Here is a 24,159-nt window from a genome sequence, read left to right on the forward strand (position 1 = left end):
TAAGACTACATCTGGTATTACTAGATAGCCTAAATATTTTAAAATGATCACTGATTTTGGGCAGCTGGACAAGCAGACACCACTGTTGAAAATAGCTAATATATTTAAATAGCTGTAAAAAACACTCCCACATTTCCAGTTTGTATTCCTTATCAGTACATTTCTTCTGCTTTGTCTCCATGTCAGTAAGTGCAGGATATTGCTGCTCTGCCAGAGTAAGTACCTTCTCCATCTTGCATGTACATGCACATACATATGCCAATAGAAGAAAATGTATGAGACTGACATTATAGTGTTAATAATAAATAACTTGATAAATAATAAAACTTAAGCACAAATCACCAGACATCCACGCCATGAAAAAGCACTATTCTTCAAAATCTTACTACGTGCTAGAGTAAATGAATGCTGAATCAACTTTGAAGAGATAAAACTGGCAAGTAAGTATAGTGTAATATGACAACACTTTAAAACTTTATTTGAAAAACTTCAAAATCCCATTGGGTGCAAAAGGTGCCTTTTAAAATACTGCTCTTCAGCTCCGTGGATGAGCTCGGTTCTTAGCTTTGATCGTCAAGGACTTTAATAGGCTAGCCAAGTGTGAAATATTATTGAATCATGAGCTCCCAAAAAGAAATCATAAAGGAAATTATTGGTAGGTCAGCAGCAGAGACTAACTGTCCCTGTACAGCACAGCAACAAAACCAAAACAAAACACCAATTTCATTAAAAGTGCGGCTCTCACAAAAAAAAAAAACATCTAGAAGCTTTACTGGGCCGCAAATCAATGAGTCTGCAGCAGCAGCTGACAATTCACACTGTAGGGAGCAGGAGTAATGCATGTGTGGATTTACCCGGTGTGATAGGGCTTTATTCTTTTCCCTCTTCGTAGAGATCAACTGCATCCTAGAGGGAGCAGACACACCTGCTACCCTGTCAGAGCGTATAAAAAAAGGTCTGTCTTGCCAGACTTCACCGAGATGTACTCTGATATCAAAAATATGTAATGGGTCTGAAAACATAATAAAAGCATGCACATTATCCTAAACACGTTTTACTGTGTTTGGCTCCCAATTCGTGCTGTCTGCTTGCATTTGTTTTAACAAGTGCATGCTTGATTGTCTAAGCAAAGTGACGCAAGCGTCAGAGTAAAAAACACGGAGCACTGCTTCTCAGCACGGGGGAAGTCAGAGCATCGTAAAAAGATACTGCTAAAAAAAAATCAGCAAAATGTTCTTTCGGAAATGTTTTGCGACTCATATCATCTTCAACTGTGGGGCGGCCCCCGTTATCTTCAGAAATAGGCAGCCGCTTGTAAGGATACTGCAATTGCTTGAAGAGCCCTCCCCTCTCTCGCTTTCCATTAAAAACAAGGGCTTTGAATATGACCTTGGTCTTTATCTTCTGGTTTCTAAAGATCAGACATGGCAACCGGTTACCAATGTAAAGAAAAGAACAGAAGTTGATGAAACCTTACACACTCTTGGCACAGTCTCGGGGTTGTGCTGAAGGGCCTTTATTTCCCTCTCAGGGCCATACATTTTAAGCAAAAAAGAAATACTACCCAATATTTGTGTCAGCAAACATGGATCTTTAGGGTTTCTTAGAGTGAGGAAAAAAACAGACCTGCTTAATTACTTCAAGTGGCTCAAAGAAGACCATATGTAACACTGGCCCTGCCTCCAGACTGCCAGTCCTTACAATGTCCTTGAATAAATGACCAGCTATTGATCAGTGAAAATAAGTGATTATCCCATCGTTTCAAGCAATCTACTTCCAGAACAAGAACAGGAAAATTAATAGCACAGAAAAAAATGGGTCCAACAAAAAAGATACTGTAGTGAGGTTACTAAAAAGCTACAGAAGTCAACAAATTGTCTTTACGTGGATTGTCAGTACAAAAGTACTGTACACGGACACATGGGCTTACATAGATCTATTAGTATTACATTAAATAACTTATGCTTACCTGTCAAGATCTCCAAATGATTTAATACAAGTTAACAGCTTTACATAATTTTGCCTGGAAGGCAACCTGAAACAATTTACAAATACAAGCAGGCGCCTGTCAGATCAGAGGTAAAACACAATTTCTCTTCCCAAAAGGACCTAGTGTGTCACAAAACCTGACCTTATAACCTCGAGAACACGTGCAACCAATCCAACTACACCCGCTGTTTAGACCAATCTAGACGCGCAATAAACACAAAGCAATAACAGAGCACTGATCTTTACCTAGAAATATGTGGCCTGTGATAAGGGTTTTTTTTGCTTTCTTTCTTATCTTTATTTGACAATTGAATAAGATGATCAGATCAAGGGCACATACCCTTTAATATATAGTTACCTCTTCACTCCTATGGAAGACAGCACATTGAGACTACACCATTTTCACTGTTCTCCTGTTCTCCTATTCTCCTACCCCCTCGTTCTTCATTGGTGCAACACTCCAGTTCCTTGCACAGGAAATCAACCCCTCGCTGAGGGCAAAGACGTGTCAAGATGACTAGGGTCGTGATAACAACCCAATCATTTCCTTACACTTGAGGAGGTGGTCTTTAACTCCTGGGAGGGAGACCTGTCCTGCACCTGGAGCAAGGCCAAGTGCTGGATTCTTCAACAGCAGGACGGCAGACGTCATGGCAGCAACAGACCACAGGCTCATCATATCAACAGGCTCTATTTACCGCAGTTTCCCACAGCAACCAGCAGAGCCCCCCGAAGGCGTGAACAAAGGGTCAAACTCCAGCCCAGCAGAGGTCAACTGACCCCGTCTCATGGGGAAAAAAATGGAAGGTACGGTGTTGGCAGATATATAAAGAGAACCACAGCATCAGAAGAAGCTAAGGAAAAAAAAAATCAATGTTGAGATTTCATTCCGCCAAAACAATACGGGAAAGCGAGAAAAGGTTATATTTCTCTGTGAATTTAAAATTCTGGACTTTTACGGTAAGCAAATGGCTGAGGAATCAGTCTGGAGAAGAGTGTCCAGACACATTCCCAGTTTTACAGGCATGTCCTGCGTTGACAGGCTGAAAGGACTGAACACTTAAGACTACAAGGGGACACATTCGAAGTCCTCAAAGGCTTTGACAAAGTCAACCCACAGGACCTATCCAGAGCCAATAGCGGAACACACGCCAGAGCTCTCGCTCTCGCATGTAGAGCCTGGGGGGTGACCTCCTCTTGTGCCATAAGTTTAATTATCTTGAACAGGGGTTCTTGACCCCTGAGGCTGGACCCAAAAACGAGTGTGTCACCACACAGGAGTGGCCGGAGGAAAAAAAATCATGATTGCATTACTACAGGATAACATTGTGTATTTCACAGTAATTAGTAATGAATAACCTGAAAAAAAAACTCAGACAAACTATTTTGCAGCTTTGTTTAAAAATAAGCGCTTACGAACGATAATACCACCTCCTTGAAAGTACCATCTTTATTAAAGAGAATAAAATAACATCACTCTCAACAATCCTAGGTTGAGCATGTGTAAAGGCATTTTCCTAGAAGGACCACTATATTCCAGAGGATGTGACATCATACAGATCATCATCACCTACAGCTGGGTGCACAGCCCGTTTCGCATTGAGATGGAAAATTTGGCTGAGGACATTTTAAGATTTGCTGGCTTCAAAAGCAGCTTATCGAGATTCAGAAAGACGAGACACTTGGATACAATTTTCAAAAGCAAACGGAATCACTAAGTTCCCTCTGGATCAAAGTGAAAAAGTAATTCTGGGAGGCTCTGAAAGTTTTCCTATCCTTTTGAACCACATTCTAAGCATGTGCAAAGTCAAGGTTCACAGTAATATACCGATAAGTGCATGTGTTCTGTGCATTTTTTCTAATATTTTTGCTTTGGCAGAACTATTGTGTACTACCAACTAATAAAACTAATTATTAATCATATTTTAATATTACTTTAACTAACTAATGTCCTAAGCATTACATATATTTTACCAACAATAACATAATTTGAAGACAACAGTAAAGTAATTAATAGAAAATTAGAAACTGAACCATGGGCTGTGGGATCTGACTCCCTCACTTAAAGGGAAACAGCAAGGCTTTTCTTACATTTTAGGGTTCGAAAGAATCAGCATTGATAAGTGCAATTCAAACCATGGTGAAAGGAAATTGTACACAGTCACTTTCAAAACCTCCAATTTACATTACAAAACAGACAGAATTTCCTGGTGTGCACAGCGCTGTGTTCTGTGATTCAGAACGAGGCAACAAAACCCCTGGTGACGTGAAGTGGCCTTATTACATCGCAAACAAGCAGGCTTGTGAATACATCGCTTTCAACCCAACAGAAATATCGCTCTCGACTTTGAGTCAACTTGGTCGACAAATACAACTCACTTGTTATCTCTGCGTGCACATCACACTGCAACATTTCTGTGGTGCATGTGTCCTGCAGAACCTGTACTTATTCACTCGTACATCGCTTTACATCAGTCATCATGGTGACTAGTGAGCAGGAAGGGCCGCTCCACGTCACAGTTCACGACTGTACAGGCTCACTAACTCTCGCACTCGCCCGTGGCAAGACCAGGGGCTTTCAACAACGTGGCGCCTATCCAGGACTTTCACAAAATTCCCCATGTTGTGCTTAATTTGGCATTCGTAAGATTTTGCGATACCATCAATTAATTTATAATGTATAATATTGAATAACCTGTCTCAAAAAACTGTTAACCTTTAAACAGACTGAGAACCCCTGATCTAGAATAAAGAGGAAGAGAGTAAGCTCCTGGCGATCATGATCCATGGTCACACTTCATCTTGCGGATACGAGCAAGTGCAATCATCCAAGCTGGAGAGCGAGGAAGAAGTCAGACTCCTCTAACCCACCCACCGGATGAGATGTAAAACCGAGGTCCTGACTCTCTGTGGTCATTAAAAATCCCAGGGCGTTTCTCGAAAAGAGTAGGGGTGTAACCTCGGTTACCTGGCCGAATTTCCCATTGGCCCTTACCAATCATGGCCTCCTCATAATCCCCATCTCTGAACTGGCTTCATTACTCTGTTCTCCTCCCCACTAATAGCTGGTGTGTGGTGAGCGTTCTGGCGCACTATGGCTGCCATCGCATCATCCAGGTGGGGCTGCACACTGGTGTTGGTGGAAGGGAGTCCCCATTACCTGTAAAGCACTTTGAGTGGAGTGTCCAGAAAAGCGCTATATAAACGTAAGCAATTATGATGATGATGATTATTATTATTAAAAGTAAATAAGACAACTGTACAGGCTCACTAACTAGCTCTCATAGGTGTGCTTGACAATTTTTTTCTGAGAATAAAGCATTTTCTAGATTTTTTTTTATTTTCCAGAGCCGACTGCATCTTTACAGTGCTGGTAATAGAAGGACACCTAACAAGTTTCACATTTGTCAGCCAAAGAGTTTGTTTGTTTTTTTAAAAGGAGCCATTTCTGCAATGGGCTGAATTTCTCAAAATGGATCTCAGCCCCCCATAAATCACCATAGAAGCATTCAGGAGCAAACATCACAAAGAGCTTTTGATGACATCTGTAAGGTTTTCGATCCAATTTTGAAGCTGTTCAAAAGAGGATCCTGAACTGGTTTTTCATCATGTGGGACAGGAGGTCACCATCTTGGTTAACACAAGACCCCAACTCCTGGTGTACGTTTGATGGCCTCTCTGGCACCAAACACATGCTCAGTTGTCTGATGCTCGAGCAGTTTTAGAAATGGAAAAGATAAAACTTTATATTCACAGTAGGTTTCCTCTACTATGATGCATTAAAGTCCATAAATCACTGTAGGAAGCATCAGAAAGCTGCAATACCCATCTATATTCTGACTGCTTTCTCCAACAGAGATGCAGGGGAGCTGGAGCCAAACCCAGCAAGCAACAGGCACGACAGGACACACCCATCGCAGGGCACAGAAACTCACACACTCACACACTCACACACTCACACCAGGCCCAATTTCCCTCAAGTCAATTAACCTACAGCATGTCTCTGGATGGCGGGAGGACACTGGAGCACCCGGAGGAAGCCCCTGCAAACTCCGGACGTCAGGAATTGAACCCTGGGCCCCAGCACGGCGAGGCGGCAACGCTGCCCAGCTGTGACACCGACACTACAAATACAATATGACACCCGGGCCACTCTGAACCATCTCGGTCGGAAATAACTATTTTGGTGAAAATGATTTTTTAAGAAATTTTAAGAAACTCCTAAAATCATTCAACACAAATTGAACACTGCTTTTTCAAGGGGTGAACTCCTAATAACTAACACACTGTACCCCCAGCCGCCTCCAGCTGATCCAAGGGGTTTTTAGATGAGAAATGTCTGACAGCTGCCATATCCGATGTCTTCTGACACGAAGGAGGAGAGAGGGGTTGTCTCTTCCCAATGATCGTCTGTCACAAGGCAGCCTACGCACTGTATCAAGGCTCTGAAATGCAATGCCACTTACAGCCGCATTATATTAGATTATAAATTATATTTCTGACCTGCAGGCATGGGCAATAAAGTGATCGCAATCACACTACACCCAAACAAACCCCACCAGAACTAAAGTTAATGAACATCCCCGTTTGATAGGCTCCCTCAGAAAAGAATCCGAGAGACTACCCCAAGTGACAACTCATGCTCATGGTAGATGATATAATTAATGAACTGCATACTGCACAAAGAGGCATGGCAACAAGAGTCTCCCTTGTAAACACACGAGCTGCTCGCTTTCACAAAACTCGGCTCGAAAATGCAGAAACGGATGACAGGCCCTCTCAGAGGCTGAGCTGTGGGCTGCTGCTGTGTGGGATGGTGACATTTGTTTTAATCAAACCACCCAGGCTGTATTAAAACTGCTTACTAAGTCGAAAAGTTTAAAAATGCTTTACTGAATACTTCTTTGACAGACAGTTTCACAATATATGACACCTGCTACCTTTCCAAAACATGATTAGAAATACTAATACTAAAATATTAATGAAAATTTTATGATGCATTTTCTGTTTCCCCTTTCCTAGTTTTCTGCATTGCTCGGATCTGATGCACTGGAGAGTGTATTGAAAATTACACTTTAAAATACAATAACAGACATATTTAGTTCCACATTTACTCATCTTTTCTAAAATGTATCTGAAAGTTTTCAAAGTTTCTACTTATAACTACTATTATATTATATATGTCTATTCAGCATTTTGCTACATGAAAATTTTAAGACTATACTGGATACCATAAATCAAATCTGTCAACATTTACTGCATATTTTCCTCAATTTACAATGTATGATCTAAAATTACTCATACTCCACTGATCAATATTTCCTCCATCCACCTTTGGCTCTTATAACTACATAGGTGCATCCCACAGCGACCCCAATGGATTTCTGATCATTCCACCATACAGAACTTCTCTTTTTAAAGTTTAAAGCATTAAGAAATCTCTGGGTTGCAATCCCGAATAAAAAAAACAGTAGACTTGGATGTATGTGTTGGGTCATCATTCTGTTGGAAAGTCTATTTGTAAACGCGTTTTTAGCTTCTTAGTAGAAGGAACTAGAATTGGCACAGCAGTTGCTCTGTGGCTCAGGATCTGCACCTGTGGCTGGAAGGGTGCCACTTCAAATCCCACAGCCAGCAGAGGAATCCTACTCCATTGGGCCCCCGAGCAAGGCCCTTAACCCCAACTGCTCCAGGGGTGCTGTATAAGTGGCTGACCCTGCGCTCTGACCCCAAGCTTCTCTCTAACTGCCTGTGTGTCTCATGGAGAGCAAACCGGGGTATACACAAAGACAGATTCCTAATGCAAGAAATTGTATATGGCCCATAAAGTGATCTTATCTTATCTCTTATCTTAATTCTCGATAAAATATCCTTCTGCCCCTGCCAAGAGCAGAGAATGAAAAGGAGACCCATCTGTGCGGGTGACTTTCCCCCCCCCCCCCAACATGAGGTTCACCTTTACAGCACACTTTTCCCCAAAACTCCATTTGTGTCTCATCCAACTACATCACCTGGCTTTATGCGACTCGGGAGTTGGCTGCTTTTTTGGAAAAGGTCTCGTGGAGCTATAGCACACATCAGAGATCAACCTTAACTGGTAGTTTTGGACACACCAGCATGGCAATGTTGCAGCTTGCTGAAGAGTCACGACTATTACCATTGGGTCCCTCCAGCCCTGAATGTCCTGATGACGGACATGATGCGATGTTCAACGATTTGTGATGTTTTTATAGCCATCGTGCAACATGTAGAGGGTCATTGGCCTCCTTCCAAATCTCAGACTTGCCCCATGATGACGAGGTGGGGACTGTACACGTGGGTATGAAAGGCTTGTGTGTACACATGCTTTTTACACCCAGCAGCCATCCAGGTGACTTTCAGAAACTGTAAAAATCTATGAAATGACCGCAAAGCCTTGCAGCATTACAAAAAACGGCATATATATAGCCAGCAGCCATATCACCCTGCAACTCTCAGCTGCCAGCCCACTGAAGCTCAGCAGGTGTGAGCCTGGTCAGTACCTGGATGGGAGACCTCCTGGGAAACACTAAGGTTGCTGCTGGAAGAGCTGTTAGTGGGGTCAGCAGGGGGCGCTCACCCTGCGGTCCATGTGGGTCCTAATACCCCAGTATAGTGATGGGGACACTATACTGTAAACAGGCGCCGTCCTTCGGATGAGATGTAAAACCGAGGTCCTGACCCTCTGTGGATATTAAAAATCCCAGGGCGTTTCTCGAAAAGAGTAGGGGTGTAACCCCGGCGTTCTGGCCAAATGTCCCATTGGCCCTAACTAATCATGGCCTCCTAATAATCCCCATCTCTGAACTGACTTCACTGAGAGCTGGTGTGTGGGGAGTGTACTGGCGCACTATGGCCGCTGTCACATTATCCAGGTGTTGCTGCACACTGGTGGTGGTGGAGGGGATCCCCATTACCTGTAAAACGCTTTGAGTGGAGTGTCCAGAAAAGCACTATATAAGTGTAAGCAATTATTATTATTATTATTTTCCAATGTAAGTCCTGAGCACTTTCTAAAAAAAAAAAACATGCCAGAAACAAAGTCCTAGCTCAAAGATTTCCGGACATTCCTGGCTGCTGATGATCCCAACACCACATGCTCAAACCCGGGTCATGTCACTTGCTGACTATGGCATTGCCCAAGTAATAAATTATTATTATATTTCACGTGCTTTATCAGAGGCCGACTTCCCTCTCTTTCTCACATCCGAAGAAGGCTCTTCAGCCGAAACAGGGCGCGAATACTTATGAACCTCATTTCTTTGGAAGAAAATGCCATTATTTCAGACAAATTCGTTTTCGCGATCCCCAGATCGGTTAGTGTTACAAATTTAACGTGGCTTGGATTTGTGTAGGGCGATACTACATGTATTCTTCCACTGTTTCTGCTAAAACCAAACTGGAGTCGCACTGTACCAAGCACACCAATTTGGATGAAATTGTTTTGCATGAACAATCAGGAGGCGACTGCGTTCATTTTAATCCACCGGCCCGACTTGGCCATCTGAATTTTTTGTCTGTTCAATTTGTATCTTTGCAGTTAATCCAATTCCATGTTTAATCCAAGGCCAAGTGGGGAGCGGAACAGCTTTTGTGGTCCCCGATGCTAATCGTTTGGCAGTGAGCAAAGCCCTCAGACTATCATTAAAGCAGACGCACTGATGACAGGCATTGTGCTGAGCTACTGGACATCCTGCTCCACTGATGTCTATCAAAGCCACTGAAGCCGGTTTGATCGTTAAGTGCCCTCAAGTTAAACTCATTTAATCAAGCTGTGAGGCAGCTATTTCCAACCCCTTGTCTCGCAGTCGCACAATGATCAAGCTTGTTACCCACCGTGGCCTGAGGCCCCGTCTCGGAGGCCCTGAGCTCTGTTTGACAGGCTCTGAAACAAGCTGTGCCACTTATCTCAGCCTACACACTAAACACATCTTCATCACATTAGGTTTGCACCAGGCTGAGCAAGGAGAACTTTCCACCCTTGCAGATAAGTGATTTGACCGCGTTCCAGATCTCTGCGTTTGCACCAAATCTAAATATATCGATATTTTTAACGGCATGCAAACTACAAATACTCATGCAATCGGGCAGAAGTGCGTTTATCCATTTAAAAGCTGGTTCCCTCTTCAATATTACCAACTTCTATCTATCGCCTCTCTGTGGAAAATAAAGCTGGTAAGGGTGGAATCCATAGTGACATCAAAACTCAGCTGCAATCCTGAATGAACTACACAAGAAAGCAGTTGGGAGGAGTGCGGCGATTTTATTTTTTCTTTGGAAAACCAGGACACTGAGTTTTCTTCTCCTTCGATGATTATTTGTTTTATGTAGTCTTGCAGAAAGACCAAAGTGGTTCGATCATTTTTAACTTTAGCCGATTAGAATTCTTATTGCCTGAGCCTACAGATAAGTGTATCGTGCATATTTAATATGCCTTCAAAGTCTACATGGTCGTACAAAACCCGTACTTTGACCACATTTGCGACGCTACAAATAAGATAACCGGGTTTTATTTCCCAGAGCGGATTTTAAAAACCACCCCTCTTGCATTCCTAGACCCTACTGCGCAAAATGTTTTTCACAAGGACATTTCTACTAAAAGTTTGTAATGGAAGTGTGGGCTCGAGTCCCGCAGTTTTAACCTTTCAAATGAGGAAATGATTAAAAAAGTGATTTTCAAATGATCATGAACATTTTGAAGAACGCTGCGTATCTCCACTGTTGGCCTCACTGCAGTAGGTTGCTTTGGAAGGTGATTTTTAATGTCCCATCACTGATCCTCACGGCCAATTATAAAGTATCTCAGCCAAGGCTGCACGGACAGATGCTGTGATCTAAAACGCGCCGCCTCCCAGCCGCCCAGCACGTCTTCTAATCTGATGAGCTGCCCCGTCTTCCGAAAATAATGAGCCATTATTGGTTTGTCACAGTTTGCATAGTTTTAGTTCCATATCTTCTGTGAAACATTATTTATTTGGAGATCCTTTGCATTTTTTAAAAGATCTCCACACGCAGCAGGATGCACGGTGAAACCATGCTCACGACACACAGCAGTCCTCACCAGTCATGTGTAACACGCACTGGCTATAAATATACCGATGGCTAATCTTACAAACCAACACCTTTGCCTCCTGTCGCTCACAAGTCTTACTTCATAGTTCCGAAGTGTTAATATCAACTTCCTTTTACACTCAAAGTGTAAGTGATCTTAAAATTTAAAAGCAGCTGGTTTCCAACCATTCACGCTGGAGGACAAGGAAAGAAAGACCCAAAATGACAGGTTGTTATTTTATTCATTTTTGCCTTCCTCCCCATTTAATAAGAAAACATGTCACTGACTTAAAAACATTATGCACAAAGGACTTCAAAATACCTCTAATAATGAATAATACAATGCCTTCAGATTTCATCAGCCCTCAAGAATCCGGATTGCAATTTATCACTATCAAGTTTTTTTATTTCCTCTGACCCCTAGCATAACTTCCATAATCTTAACCTCATGCAAATCAGTGACAGTGATGGAGATATTAAAACAGACCAATCGTAATCACATGACTTTATCAGAGCACACAACTTTAAAAACACTACATTACCAGCAGATTAGCACTGCACGCGCCCAGATTTGCCTGCTTTGCACAACACAGCATCTGTCTTCGCTTCTGTCTCTGCCTTATCTGTTTTCGAGATTAAAGCGGGTTTCTTGCTTTATTTGCAGATAATCACCATTCAAGACAACGGTTAGAGTCTTAGATGCGTGCATTCTCTTCAGGCTTATTACCCAGCGATTATTCAGCACCTGCTACTTAATCAAAACTTGGAATCAGGCATTCAAGCCCCTTGCATGCAGATGACATGGTGTGCCTCTGCACAAACACCAGCTTTTACACTGCCCCCCAAGAGCATGGTGTCTGATTAAAGCTACGTGGAAGAGCATTTAAAAGCAGGAACAAGAGGCAGCTCCTTACCCAAAGGGCTGTGGGAGTACAGACCAAGCTACCCAGCCATGTGGCTGAAGCCAATATCTTGGCTGCGTTCAAGAAATGTTTGGATGAGACCCCTGGATCAATCACCTTCTAACTACCACAGGAACTTCCTCTCGTTTGCACCCTCTCTCTTGTTCTACTGGTTATTTGCTGTGGATTTCCTGCATGTTATGAGCACTATCTTCATTAATAAAACATTATTTTGCAATAATTTTGGTTGACTTACATATGGTGTTTGTCTGTTGGTTACATGAGTAGCAATTAAAGATCAAGAGCTTCTTTTAGAAAAATCTTCTAGATTGTGATCCACTAAAATGAGCTGGTTTCTGCAGGAATGTTCCGTGTGTGCCATTTTGTTGTGAGAGACTCTTGTGTAACATTCTTATTTTTAACAGACTTATGGTGAGAACAAACTGACACAATGACTAAGCTTGAGAGATTCTGGGGCTTTGTTGACAACGGTACCTGAAAAATCTGTAACACAATCAAATACAGCACAATAGTTTCCACAAGAGTTTCAAAAATCCTACATACCAACATAAAATTAAAAAAGAGGAAAACATCTTTCTTTAGAAGTATCAGAGTATGACACCCAGTGTCCTTATAAACGCTGCATTCCAAGTGAAAGCTCTGTGTCACATCAACAGACAAATCATATTATTCAAAACCAGAATTACTCAATATTACACTCCTCTGGACTCAAAGAACCTGCCAAATGTGTGACAAACCACTTATAATTCTTAGTATTAATTCTGTTTCATATAGTGCCCAAACTAATATAAATAATCGATTGCCTCCGTGCTCAAACACACTTCATCTTCAGTAAGAAACGCCTCAGTCATCTTTCAACGGGTCAGAGTAGCTTTGCAAATCGCAGGTGAATAAATCATGACCATTTTTCTCACCTCTTGTTTTCCTTATTCCCAGCTAGTGCACTAAAGATACCAGAAATCACTCAACTTAAACCTCTCAGTATTGCTTTATATCCATAACAGTAATTAAGCTGATGCAGTAAGAAACTATGAGAAGTGTGGCTAATCCACATTTGAGATCCCATTTTTTACCCAACTGCATTTAAGAAGACATGCCTGTGTGAAACAAAGTAAGCCCATTTCAGAAGAACTGTGTTACTGACAGTGCTTGGTTGTTGACTCAGCATTAAGCAATATTTGAGAACGCACATATGGAGCTAAACAATGGTGCAAATGACAGCCTTTACACATTGTGGCAAATTGCACGTAAAGGTTTTGAAATTTCATCCATGGTCTCATATTTCCCGTTCTGAAAGAGATTTCCTTTATTCCAACGCCCACCCACAATTTTAACACTTCAAAATGTCTTAAAAACAATAACACTTTAAAGCCCCTAAACCAAGCTTGTAAAATGTCACAAAAAATCCTGTCATACTGACATGACCTCCATTTCAAAGACAAAGAGCATCATTAAGAGACACCTGGAAATAATAAAGGCTCATTTTCTACAGAAATAAAAGAATCTCCACCCTACAGTACTGGCAGCTTAACCACAACAAAGACGACATCCAATCAAAGCCTTTTTTCCTTGCATTCAGAACCTGTCATTTAAAAAATTCTTTGTGTTTTTAGGCACCCTACGGACAAAGCATAATTGATCAGTTACATAACACAAAGAATAAAAAAACAAACATTAATTTATAAGTACATCATTTTAAAAAATAAAAATGCTCTCATAATCACAAGTTATATACATTTTATTGTGAGCTTTGTCTAATCTACAGCAAAACAAGCAGTTCTACACTAAACACAATAAGTCATCACAGTGACTCATTCTTGCAAAGCATATGGAGGTGATGGAATAACTCAGGATTATTCTCATTATACCATCAGTGTGTCAGACTCACTTAAACTCTCTGCAAGTTGTTTACAACAGAAGTATCTGGAATAATCTATGGTTCTTTTTATGGAGAAATTTAGTTGTATCTAGTTACTGCACCTAACAGCTATTTTTTAAAACAGAGACATACTGATGTCCTGCTTCTAACTCTTTTAGCAACCAAGACATTGTTTAAAAAGATTAGTAATTCAATCTTGTACAGTTCTTAAGGCCACTCTACTACCTAAATTTGTATTAGGGAAATAGTTCCATTGTAAAACAGCCACACATTAAATGATGATTTCTGACCTTGCTCCAAGGACGTCAAGAGTTTTTTGTTGGTTACTGAACAATTTTCAGTAATGCAGTAAAGGAAGAAAATGTCTCTGGAAGTCCTCTGTGCTCTCTATATAGATTTTCATAAAACAATAAAATAATGTTCCTGGTTGCACCCGATAGCCTCAAAATCAAAATCAAAATCAGGGGATTCAATTTTATTTTCCTCCTTGTCCAAACTTATGTTATAGTATTAGAAAAATGAGATCTTTTTCTCCAACAGGCACTGGGACATTTCATTTTGGGCAAAAGAGAAACATTTATTAGAAAACATTTATCTAAACCAGCCTCCCACACAAAAGCACACATAAAAACCCATATATTATTACTCTTCATCATTTTGAAGTGCCGGTTTTCTTTACAATTTTGTGAAGCGTTCAGACACTTTTACTTTTTTGTGTTGCTTCCACCACAGATGCATCTTCAGGTCCTACGACTTTCCCATTTTGATTTTCCAGGTGGGGCTGCACGCCGGAGGGGGCGGAGGAGAGTCCCCATGACCTGTAAAGCAGTTTGAGTGGAGTGTCCAGAAAAGCGCTATAGAAATGTAAGGAATGTATTATTATTTTTATTTTTATTATTATTATTATTATTATTATTATTATTATTAAGCAGCAGCTTCTTTCCACTGAAGTGGTCATTTCCAAGATGCATTTGACTTGAATGTTAGTGCAAAAACGGTCAGCGCACAAGCGTGCGTGCTACTAAACACAAACCACCCCCTGAGGATGGAGAACCACACCGAATCTATCGAGAAGACAAGACGCGCTGCTGCCTGAACCGGGAAGTCCGCGCGTTCCGATAACGATGGGAAAACAAAGTTGATTTCCAGCGGTGTCTATGGCATTTTCGAGATACAGCGGAGGCGTTCAGAAAAAAAAAAACGGAAGGCAGATAACCCCCTGACTCCTCTTGGCTGATAACCAGCGGGAACAAACGAGAAAGAGAACTGTCCTGGAAACAGCGCCAGCTCGGCGAAGCTCTTGGAAGCTCTTGGAAGCTCTTGGAAGCTCTGCCAGGTGAGTGATAAAGCTCAGCCAAAACATTTCCACGAAGCGCATACGTCCAGTGGAGCAGCCCTCATCTCAAGGGGGTCCTCCCTGCAACACGTGGGTGTAGAAAAGGACCAAGCCTTTCACACCACACATCTCCTTATTCTTCTTTTTCCTGAGGCAAGATATCTTTTATCAGAAAGACAGAGATTTCAGCTAGGACTATCATTCGCTTAAGGTGCATTACATGTAACTCATATGAAGTTATTGACCTGATACTGTTCTACTAGGGGACCATACCTTTTTTTAAATTATTATATAACTCCTACTCAAAAATGGGATTTTACTGTAGGACCTATAACCTACATTTGAATACCTGAGAACAACTGAGGATAAGAAGTCTGTCTGTCCTGCATCTATAAGCACTTGCATTTACTGGATTTTTTTTTTTTAATGTCTCACCTTTAAAGCCAAACGTTACAGCTCATCTCAGTCCCACACTGCTTATGAAACACTTCAGGCTCTCATGCACGAAAGCACAGCCCCCTTTGATGTAGAAACAGGTTAAGAAACATAAACTAGATAAGAGAAAGTTAATAGATAAATTATGTAACATTTTCCTTCAAAGGTAATTTGCACTGGGCTTTGAATTAATTGAACGAGCTGAATCATTCAGCAACACTACGAGGAACCTTTAATACACAAAGGATTGCAAAGAAAAAAGAATCTCACCCTTTTACTGACTCTTTTGTCTTACATTATGTTCGATGTCCATACATTTATGAAAACATTTATGTACACATGGAAATAGATTATCAGCATCAATGGCCAAACACTTTCACGCCAATATGGCGATAAAAACACCTCTCGGAGCAAAACCTTCAACACCAAGGTGTATGACGTATGGCCAGGAGAGCTTGAACAAACCAATACCAAACAAGACGTGCAGCGAGCAGACGACTGTTTCCAAGGGAAGATGAGCCGCTCCTATTTCATCTGGAGCATTTTCACTGTTCATGAACGCTTAGCAATTACAGCTCCTAGGGATTTCCTGTGCTGAAGCAGCACACACAAGCACCAGAGGGAAAACATGCTTCAGCATCTCCCTCCATCGGTGGCAAATGGTCTTGTGTTCTTAAAAATCACTCGCCAAGTAGTTGTCTAGTAAAAGAGTCATCCCGTCTTTTAGCTAAAGTGAACTCTTTCCGCCAGCAAGCACTGCGTAATTCAGCGTCCCAGTTCCAGTCTGGCTTATTAGCAGAGCAATGCATGCTAGACCTTTGTCAGAACCAGGGTACGGACTGTAGGAAATCCTGTCCCTTCAACACATTTGGAAAAACACACTAACGAGCGCCACAGGGGACAAGGATTTGTAATTAACAAAGAAAACCCATGCAGACAAGTTTCGCCACACACTACACTAGCTGTGCCAATCGCTGACATTGTAAGGCAACTAATCCACGACACGGGACACTCTGGTTCAGACAGTGTAGCATACAGCTGATTAGCCAAAACGCTCACTTCATTGATGTTAAAACACATCAGAGTCCGGTTAGAAATACCGCCATTTTGCAGCAAAGTAAATAATTTGACCAATGATGGAACAGGTGGAAGATAAAGAACTAGGCCCTGCTGGAGGTGAGTTTTCAAACCCTGTTGAGACCTACAGAACAGCTGAAATGAAAGCGCTCTCCTCCATCAGAGCAACGGGCTGTGGCACGGCGCCGGCCAGTCACATGGCCATCCCACGTCTGGTCTGCAGCCTTCAGCACAGCCCAAGCTCAAACAGCACCAGCAACACGGCCTATCTGGAACACTTCAGGACACACCAAACACAAGCCTCAATGAACCTTATGTAGTTAACGGGTTTTCGAGTGGGGATTTACTCCATCTAAAAGTAATCAGGCAAACGGAGCACAAATAATAAAAATATGTGACAGATTTGTTTTATCCACGGTTCTGAAAGGAAGGGGATCTTTGGAGTTCCCTGGTCAGAGACCCATGAAAGATCCAAAAGTATTTTGGTGGTGGTGGAGGGGAGTCCCAATTACCTGTAAAGCGCTTTGAGTGGAGTGTCCAGAAAAGGCGCTATATAAGTGTAAGCAATTATTATTATTATTATTTTCCAATGTAAGTCCTGAGCACTGTCTAAAACAAAACAATGCCAGAAACAAAGTCCTAGCTCAAAGATTTCCGGACATTCCTGGCTGCTGATGATCCCAACACCACATGCTCAAACCCGGGTCATGTCGCTTGCTGACTATGGCATTGCCCAAGTGATGGCACACAGTTGGCGGCACCAAGCAAAGAGTGGGACCAGTCGACCTGGGCTCTCTCGGCCTCTAGTGAGACGTCAACCCCTGCAGCTCTGCCACGGCCTTGAAGGCAAGAAGCGACAAATCCTCCGCTCACCACACACTGAAGTCAGGATTTATACACAACCTACCACACACATTCACGGCAGGAGACAAAACAAAACGAATGAAGAGGTAATAAGAAAAAATAAAAATGCCATGATTTCATTAGTAATCAAAACCTTGTGCCCTGTGCAAAATTACCCTAATGAGCTATACAATAAGTTGAGTGGCATCTGTCTGTGTGCTACAATAGCCACATGACTTCAGAATAAATACACCTCTCAGCAAGGCTTCTCAGTCAGGTAGTGAATTTCAAGCAAAGATTCAACCATGAAGAGCAAGAAGCTTTCAAAACAACTGAGGGGTAAAGTTGTAGAAAGGCACAGATGGGGAAAAGACTATAAAAACAGTTCAATGATGCTGAATATCCCTTTGAACTTAGCAAACTTGGACAAAAGCTGTATCTCCCAAAGCAGTCACTACCTAAATTAGGCTGTCCTTCCTAACAGCAGCTGGGCAAGGAGAAAACTGGTGAAGGGGGCCTCTGTGAGGACAACAGCAATTTCGAAAGAGCTATAGAGCGTAACGGCTGAGAAGAGAGATGATGTGCGTTAGTCAAGAATATCCTGTTCAGTGCACATATCCTGCATGAGGCTTGCAACAAAGCACCCGAGTGGTGCTGCAAATGGTGTTGTCAGATGGGACCAGAACTGATTGTTTCTGGTTTAAATGACAAACATTACCTGTGGCCCAGACCCTGTACAGCACATTTCCCCGTCAACATCACCGCTACAGTTAAGCATGGGGGTGACAGCATCATGCTTCAGGGATTCCTCTAATTCAACCCACTGAAGCTAAGCAGGTGTGAGCCTGGTCAGTACCTGGATGGGAGACCTCCTGGGAAAAACTAAGGTTGCTGCTGGAAGAGGTGTTAGTGGGGCCAGCAGGGGGCGCTCACCCTGCGGCTCATGTGGGTCCTAATGCCCCAGTGTAGTGACGGGGACACTATACTGTAAAACCGGTGCCGTCCTTCGGATGAGACGTAAAACCGAGGCCCTGAGTCTCTGTGGTCATTAAAAATCCCAGGGCACTTCTCGAAAAGAGTTGGGGTGTAACCCCGGAGTACTGGCAAAATTTCTCATTGGCCCTTACCAATCATGGCCTCCTAATAATCCCCATCTATGAATTGGCTTCATCACTCTTCTCTCGTCCCCACTGAGAGCTGATGTGTGGTGAGCGGTCCGGCGCACTATGGCTGCCGTCGCATCATCTAGGTGGGGCTGCACACTGGTGGTGGTGGAGGGGAGACCCCATTACCTGTAAAGCACTTTAAGTGGAGTGTCCAGAAAAGCGCTATATAAGTGTAAGCAATTATTATTAATTATTATCTGTAAGTGAACCCCAAGCAACCCGAGAGAATTTGAGAAAATCAGTCAAAGAAATGTATAGCAGTGTCCGCGACATTGGAAGAGACATACCTAGAAACACTTTGTTTGCTGCCAAATGTGGTTCCACCAAATGTTGAGTTCACAGAATACTAACAGTGAAAAGTCTACACACCCATATTGAAACTAAAGCCAGAAATCAAGATAAATAATGTCAGACATTTTTCCATCTTTGATGTGACCTTGCAACCAACAAAATTCAAGAGAAAAACAAATAAAATTGAAATAAAAAAAACCTACAACACCCTGGTTGCATAAGTGTGCCCCTCCCAACTAACTGTAGGAAATGTCCTACACTCACAGGCTAAAAGAAAAAAAAATTAACCCTGAACAGAGGAGCCTATAGTATGAAGGGACCCGAAACAGGTATTCAAGATCCAATAAAGTATAATAAAAGCATTCAAAATCCTTAAAAGGTACTGACAAAGTCAGCCCAGGAGATGTCTTCAGAACAAACAGTGAAACATGACCCAGAGGGCACAAGAGGGAAATTGTCTGGGAGTACATTTAAAACCGATAACAGGAGCCATTCATTACCCAAAGGATTGTCTGAGTATAGATCAAGCTACCCAGCCATGTTGTTGAAGCCAATATCCTGGCTTCTTTCCAGAAATGGTTGGAAGAGATCCTTGGATCAATTAACTACCAGCTACTAAAAGTGCCTCTTCTTCGGAAGCTTTCTCATCTTCTTGCACCCCAAAACACAGAGCACAAAGTCGAGCATACCCCAACACAGCAATATCTGGGAGCAGGGCCATGTGCCACGCAGGGCCTGACAGAAGCTCGAGAAGAAGACTTATATGCATACCGTAGGGACTGTGGGGAAAACTAGACAAGCTATCCAGCCATGTGTTTGAAGCCAAGAGACTTCATAAAATGGCTGGATGGGAACCTCAGGTTAATGAACTACCAAGTGAGCGAAATGGGCCAAATGGCCTCCTCGCGTTTGTAAGCCTCCTTGTCAGCAGTCTTCATCGAAACGCATGGAACTGTTGCAGCCGTATCCATAACTGATGTAAACAGCAATGTGAGCAGAAAGGTACCAAGTAAAAGGCGTCCCCTGGCTGACACCTCTACAGGCACCCCCTCCCTGAGCAGTCAGGACAGAGGTTGTGACGGGCTGTCAGCTGAGGTCTGAGCCGCGAGCCTGTCAACTGTTCCAACCAGGAGCGCTCACCTGCACGTCTTTAACGTCCTCCACCAGAGCACGAATGGATGCGAAAGGCACACAGGATAAATTAACATGTGAACCAATACGCTGGTAATAACAGCCACCTTCCTGGAAACATTAGGCACTGCAGGTTTATCTGGGCTTCCTTTGCCTGCATTTTGACTAAATATTTCTGTTGTTATTTTCCTGCAAAAGAATATCAGCCTTAAGGTTCAATCCCAAAATCCAGTCATGATCTGGGTACCACTAAGTGACGCAGGAAACGAAAAGACGACTCGAGTTCAAACTCAGCCCGATCCTCCCAAGTCATCTCTCATGCACGTGTGCGCACCAGAAGTCTCCCTGCCTTCGAGATCCCCCACATCCAGATCTCTGCGCTGCTGCGATGACTCAAGCCATGAACAGAAGAGATGATTTTTCGAATCCAATACACTCACCGCGTGCCATCTGCTTTCCAGCTGACTTTGTAAGCATTCTGCTCCAGCAGGCACAAGTTCTTCCTGTCCATGGACACGGGCTGGGCCCCTGGGAAACCTGACCTAGACGACACAAATCGGGATCTGGTCAGCACAGCGTCGCTGAAGAATAACCTTCAGCAGGCTAACCTTACATTTTTGGCCAATATAAGACAGAACATGAGCGGTGCGATTTTTTAACCAAATATCAGCAATACTACTCAGAGTCTTGGACTGAAACTTAATTTCATACACTAGAACCCACTGACCCTTTGAAGGCCTTATTTTTCTCCTCGGGATGAAATATTGTGACCCGCATACATATACAGACAGAGAGCTGCATTTCTTTTCCTATCCCTTGTAGCTACTGCAAAAGACCGTTTTTCTGAGACACTTTTAAAGGACAAAGGATTGTAAAAATAATTCTATTTAAGAGTGATTTGAAGAACATCAAAGAGCGGTACAATAGCTTGCATATAATACACAACAAAAGCAACAGGAAAATATTGGAGGTGGGGGGGGAGCACAGCATATTCACTGTGCGGAACCAAGACAGAAAGAAAAATACAAATCAAAAGCTTTAGTGACAAGGGTTTTGAAAAGGGTTTTGCACAGTGCTGCAATCAGGACCGCCCCATTGCCTACTCCAATCAACCTCTTCGCCAGCACTGCAAGGAGGTCAGGACCAGCAGATACTCACATTGAGAGCTGGGCCATATTCATGCAATACATCCCCAAAATAATCTGCAGCTAGACCAATCAGCTCATTATATCAGCATCAGGAGACCCTTGGGCTGTTTGAACCTTACTGGAAGCCAGTACAATTTACGGAGGATGGGAGTTATGTTCTGATGCAGAGTACTTTTAGTGAGAACCTACTGTAAGCTACAGAAGTCCAAACCTACCAGAGGCAATTTAATATCTCAGAGTACATCCCAGTAAGTAAGGCATTACAACAGTTGAATTGTAATGAAATAAAGGCTTGTTTCTGTAGTTCAACATGACATAGGCAGAGCAACTGAGAAATGTTAAGCAGGTAGGAGAAAGATACTTATGTGACTTTCCTAACACGGTCACCAAATCACAACACTGGATTAGAAGTAACGCCAAGGTTTCTAATTTCTATCAAAGTTGATTTTAGCACCGTCATCCAGAACTTTATGAAGCAAATGATAGGAGTCTATGAGCCTGAAAAAACACAACCTCAGACTGGTGACAGCTTAGCCTAAAGTAGTGCTGCATTAAAGTCCTGCGCTTATCTTCCTGAGAGAGACTACAGCTGTATGCAAATAAAACAGAGTGCCGTGATTACAGCAGCGGAACCAAGGAGCAACATGTAAATGCTAAAATCTGAATGTCTTAGACCCCCAAGAAAGTGGGACAAGATTAAACTTTAAAAAAAGCCCATTTTGTATGAGCCTTGTAGATAATACAATCAATCTGGTTCACAGTAGCCAAATCAGAGATAAACTAATTAAAAGGAAGGAGCAGTACCACCCCACAAAATAGGGGTGTGGATACTATACTGTAAAAAGGCGCCGTCCTTTGGGTAAGACATAAAACTGAGGTCATTAAAAACCCCAGGGTGTTTCTCCAAAAGAGTCGAGGTGTTAAACCAGGAATTCTCATCGATATTATTATTACAGTTACTATAAAATTTCCCAGCATGTGTGCAGAGCACTGCGATTGACAGTATCAGTAGCTGCACCTAAGTCCAGAATGGTAAGAATATTAAGTGATTCCAAACCAGAAGCCATCAGCAAATCATTAACAACCTTAACAAGGACTATTGCGATATTCTTGTCTAAACTGCTGCTAAAAAGGTTCCAAGACCTCATTAGATGCAAGGTGGGGTTTTAATTGAGCTCGCACTGCCTGCTCCAGTATTTTCATTTTCTCAGAGAAACTGGAAGCAGATCAGATGCTTGTTAAGTACTTGGGGGTCCTGGCCCCATTCCGTTTTTTAATATAGGTGTGATAGCAAAAGAATTTAAACCTAAAGGAACAAGACCAGAGTTCAGTGACTTTTTCGTGGGGTTATTAACAGAAGGCCAAAGAGATGAGAAGCTGGCTTTGAGCTGGAGTGCAGGAAATGTGTTCAGGAAGGAGCAGCAGGTCTCATTGCAGTGACCAGCCTGCATGGTTTAGTCACAGAGGCAGCATCACCAGCAGCAAAATGACATTGTGAACCCATGAAAGCCGGCAAGGGCGTGGTCATCATGTTTGTGTTCTGAATCTCTTTGTTGAAGAATTGCATGAACGTGTTGCACTGCTCAGAACATGGAGGAAAAGCAGACTTATCAGGTGGATCAGGTGTTTTATGGATATCTGAAGAGAGGACTGTGTGGGATTGCTGCGGCCCTTCTCAGTAAGACGAGGAGGAGGACCTGGCTGTCTCAAGGGCATCTACATAGGCCTGCAGATGTTGTTCATAAGACAGATGAACATCCAGCCCCGACTGCCTCCACAGTCACTCAATATGATGCGTGCTTCACAGAGTATACTTCATTCGCGAACCAGGGGAAAATGAACGAAGGAAATGAAGATTTTTCACAGGAGCTAGGCTATCAATACCTTGTGTTCGGATTTTCACATGTTTCAGGGTCAAGCACATACAGAAGCATCCTTATCCAAACTTGTCAACAGCATTTTCACCACTAGCACTGACAATTATGTTTGGATAGTTTCAAGCCAGTTCCAAAACAATTACTGTAGTTCAAAAGCCTAGAATGGACGAGGCAAAATAACAAACCTGTACAAATCTGGAGAGAAACTGCAAAGCCAGCATAATGTCCAAAGGCAGACAGACTTTTGTTAATAAGTGGGAAGCTGCACTTTAGATCCTGTGGATAACCATGACTCCTTATTTCTATGACTGTGTTTTTTAATTTCAACACAGTTCCACATTATTAGGTTGCACTGAGAAATATCTAGATAGGTAGATATAAAGAATAACAACAGCTAAAGCTGTTGCATTAAAACAACTGATTGTTGACAAACTGTCAATCTTAATCAATTCAAAAGTGTCTTCTCTTAATTGAGAGAGCACTGCTGGCAATCAGCTCAGATCATTCCAGCAGCACCCACCGTAACTGGTGTTTAACACAGGGAAACAACATTATTTTTCTTAGCTCATCCAGATATGCATCCAAGCAATTTAATAAGAAAATGAAAACATTCAACAACAGACATAAAACACTCAACAAAAACAGAAGAACTTCTAAACTAAAAATCTAAACTTACTTCTCCCATTCGCAGAAATTCTGACATTTCCTCTGTATTTGCCCAAGTTTTGGCTGAGTTGTAACTTGTGTGACGCCTTTAACTTGAACGCCTTCTAAGAACACGGCGCCCTGAAAAACAAACACTTGTACATGTTGTGTGATGCAGGCAAACACTCATTTGTGCTGTACTTCAGGGAGCTTGTATGAAAAGCAGAAGTATCATATGAAAAGATCCATCATGAATATTAAAAAAACAAATGATTGATTTGGGGACGATAAAGTCATTATAAAATTACATAAACACAGATAAGCAACAGGTATGGACGTTAAGAACAAAC

General features: G+C 42.3%; 1 protein-coding gene across 1 annotated transcript in view; it reads right to left on the reverse strand.

The window, feature by feature from the left end:
- The window catches only part of rngtt (RNA guanylyltransferase and 5'-phosphatase), a 169,105-nt gene that overhangs the window by 125,506 nt on the left and 19,440 nt on the right, over window positions 1-24,159 (reverse strand). The window contains exons 7-8 of the mRNA XM_088626745.1: window positions 23,841-23,950; window positions 20,580-20,681 (exon numbers count right to left, since the gene is read on the reverse strand). Of these exons, the coding sequence (XP_088482871.1) occupies window positions 20,580-20,681; window positions 23,841-23,950 (212 nt within the window). The remainder of the gene's footprint in view (window positions 1-20,579; window positions 20,682-23,840; window positions 23,951-24,159) is intronic.

This window comes from Lepisosteus platostomus, chromosome 3 (genome assembly GCF_059453375.1).
Source record: "Lepisosteus platostomus isolate fLepPlt1 chromosome 3, fLepPlt1.hap1, whole genome shotgun sequence".
NCBI lineage: Eukaryota > Metazoa > Chordata > Actinopteri > Semionotiformes > Lepisosteidae > Lepisosteus > Lepisosteus platostomus.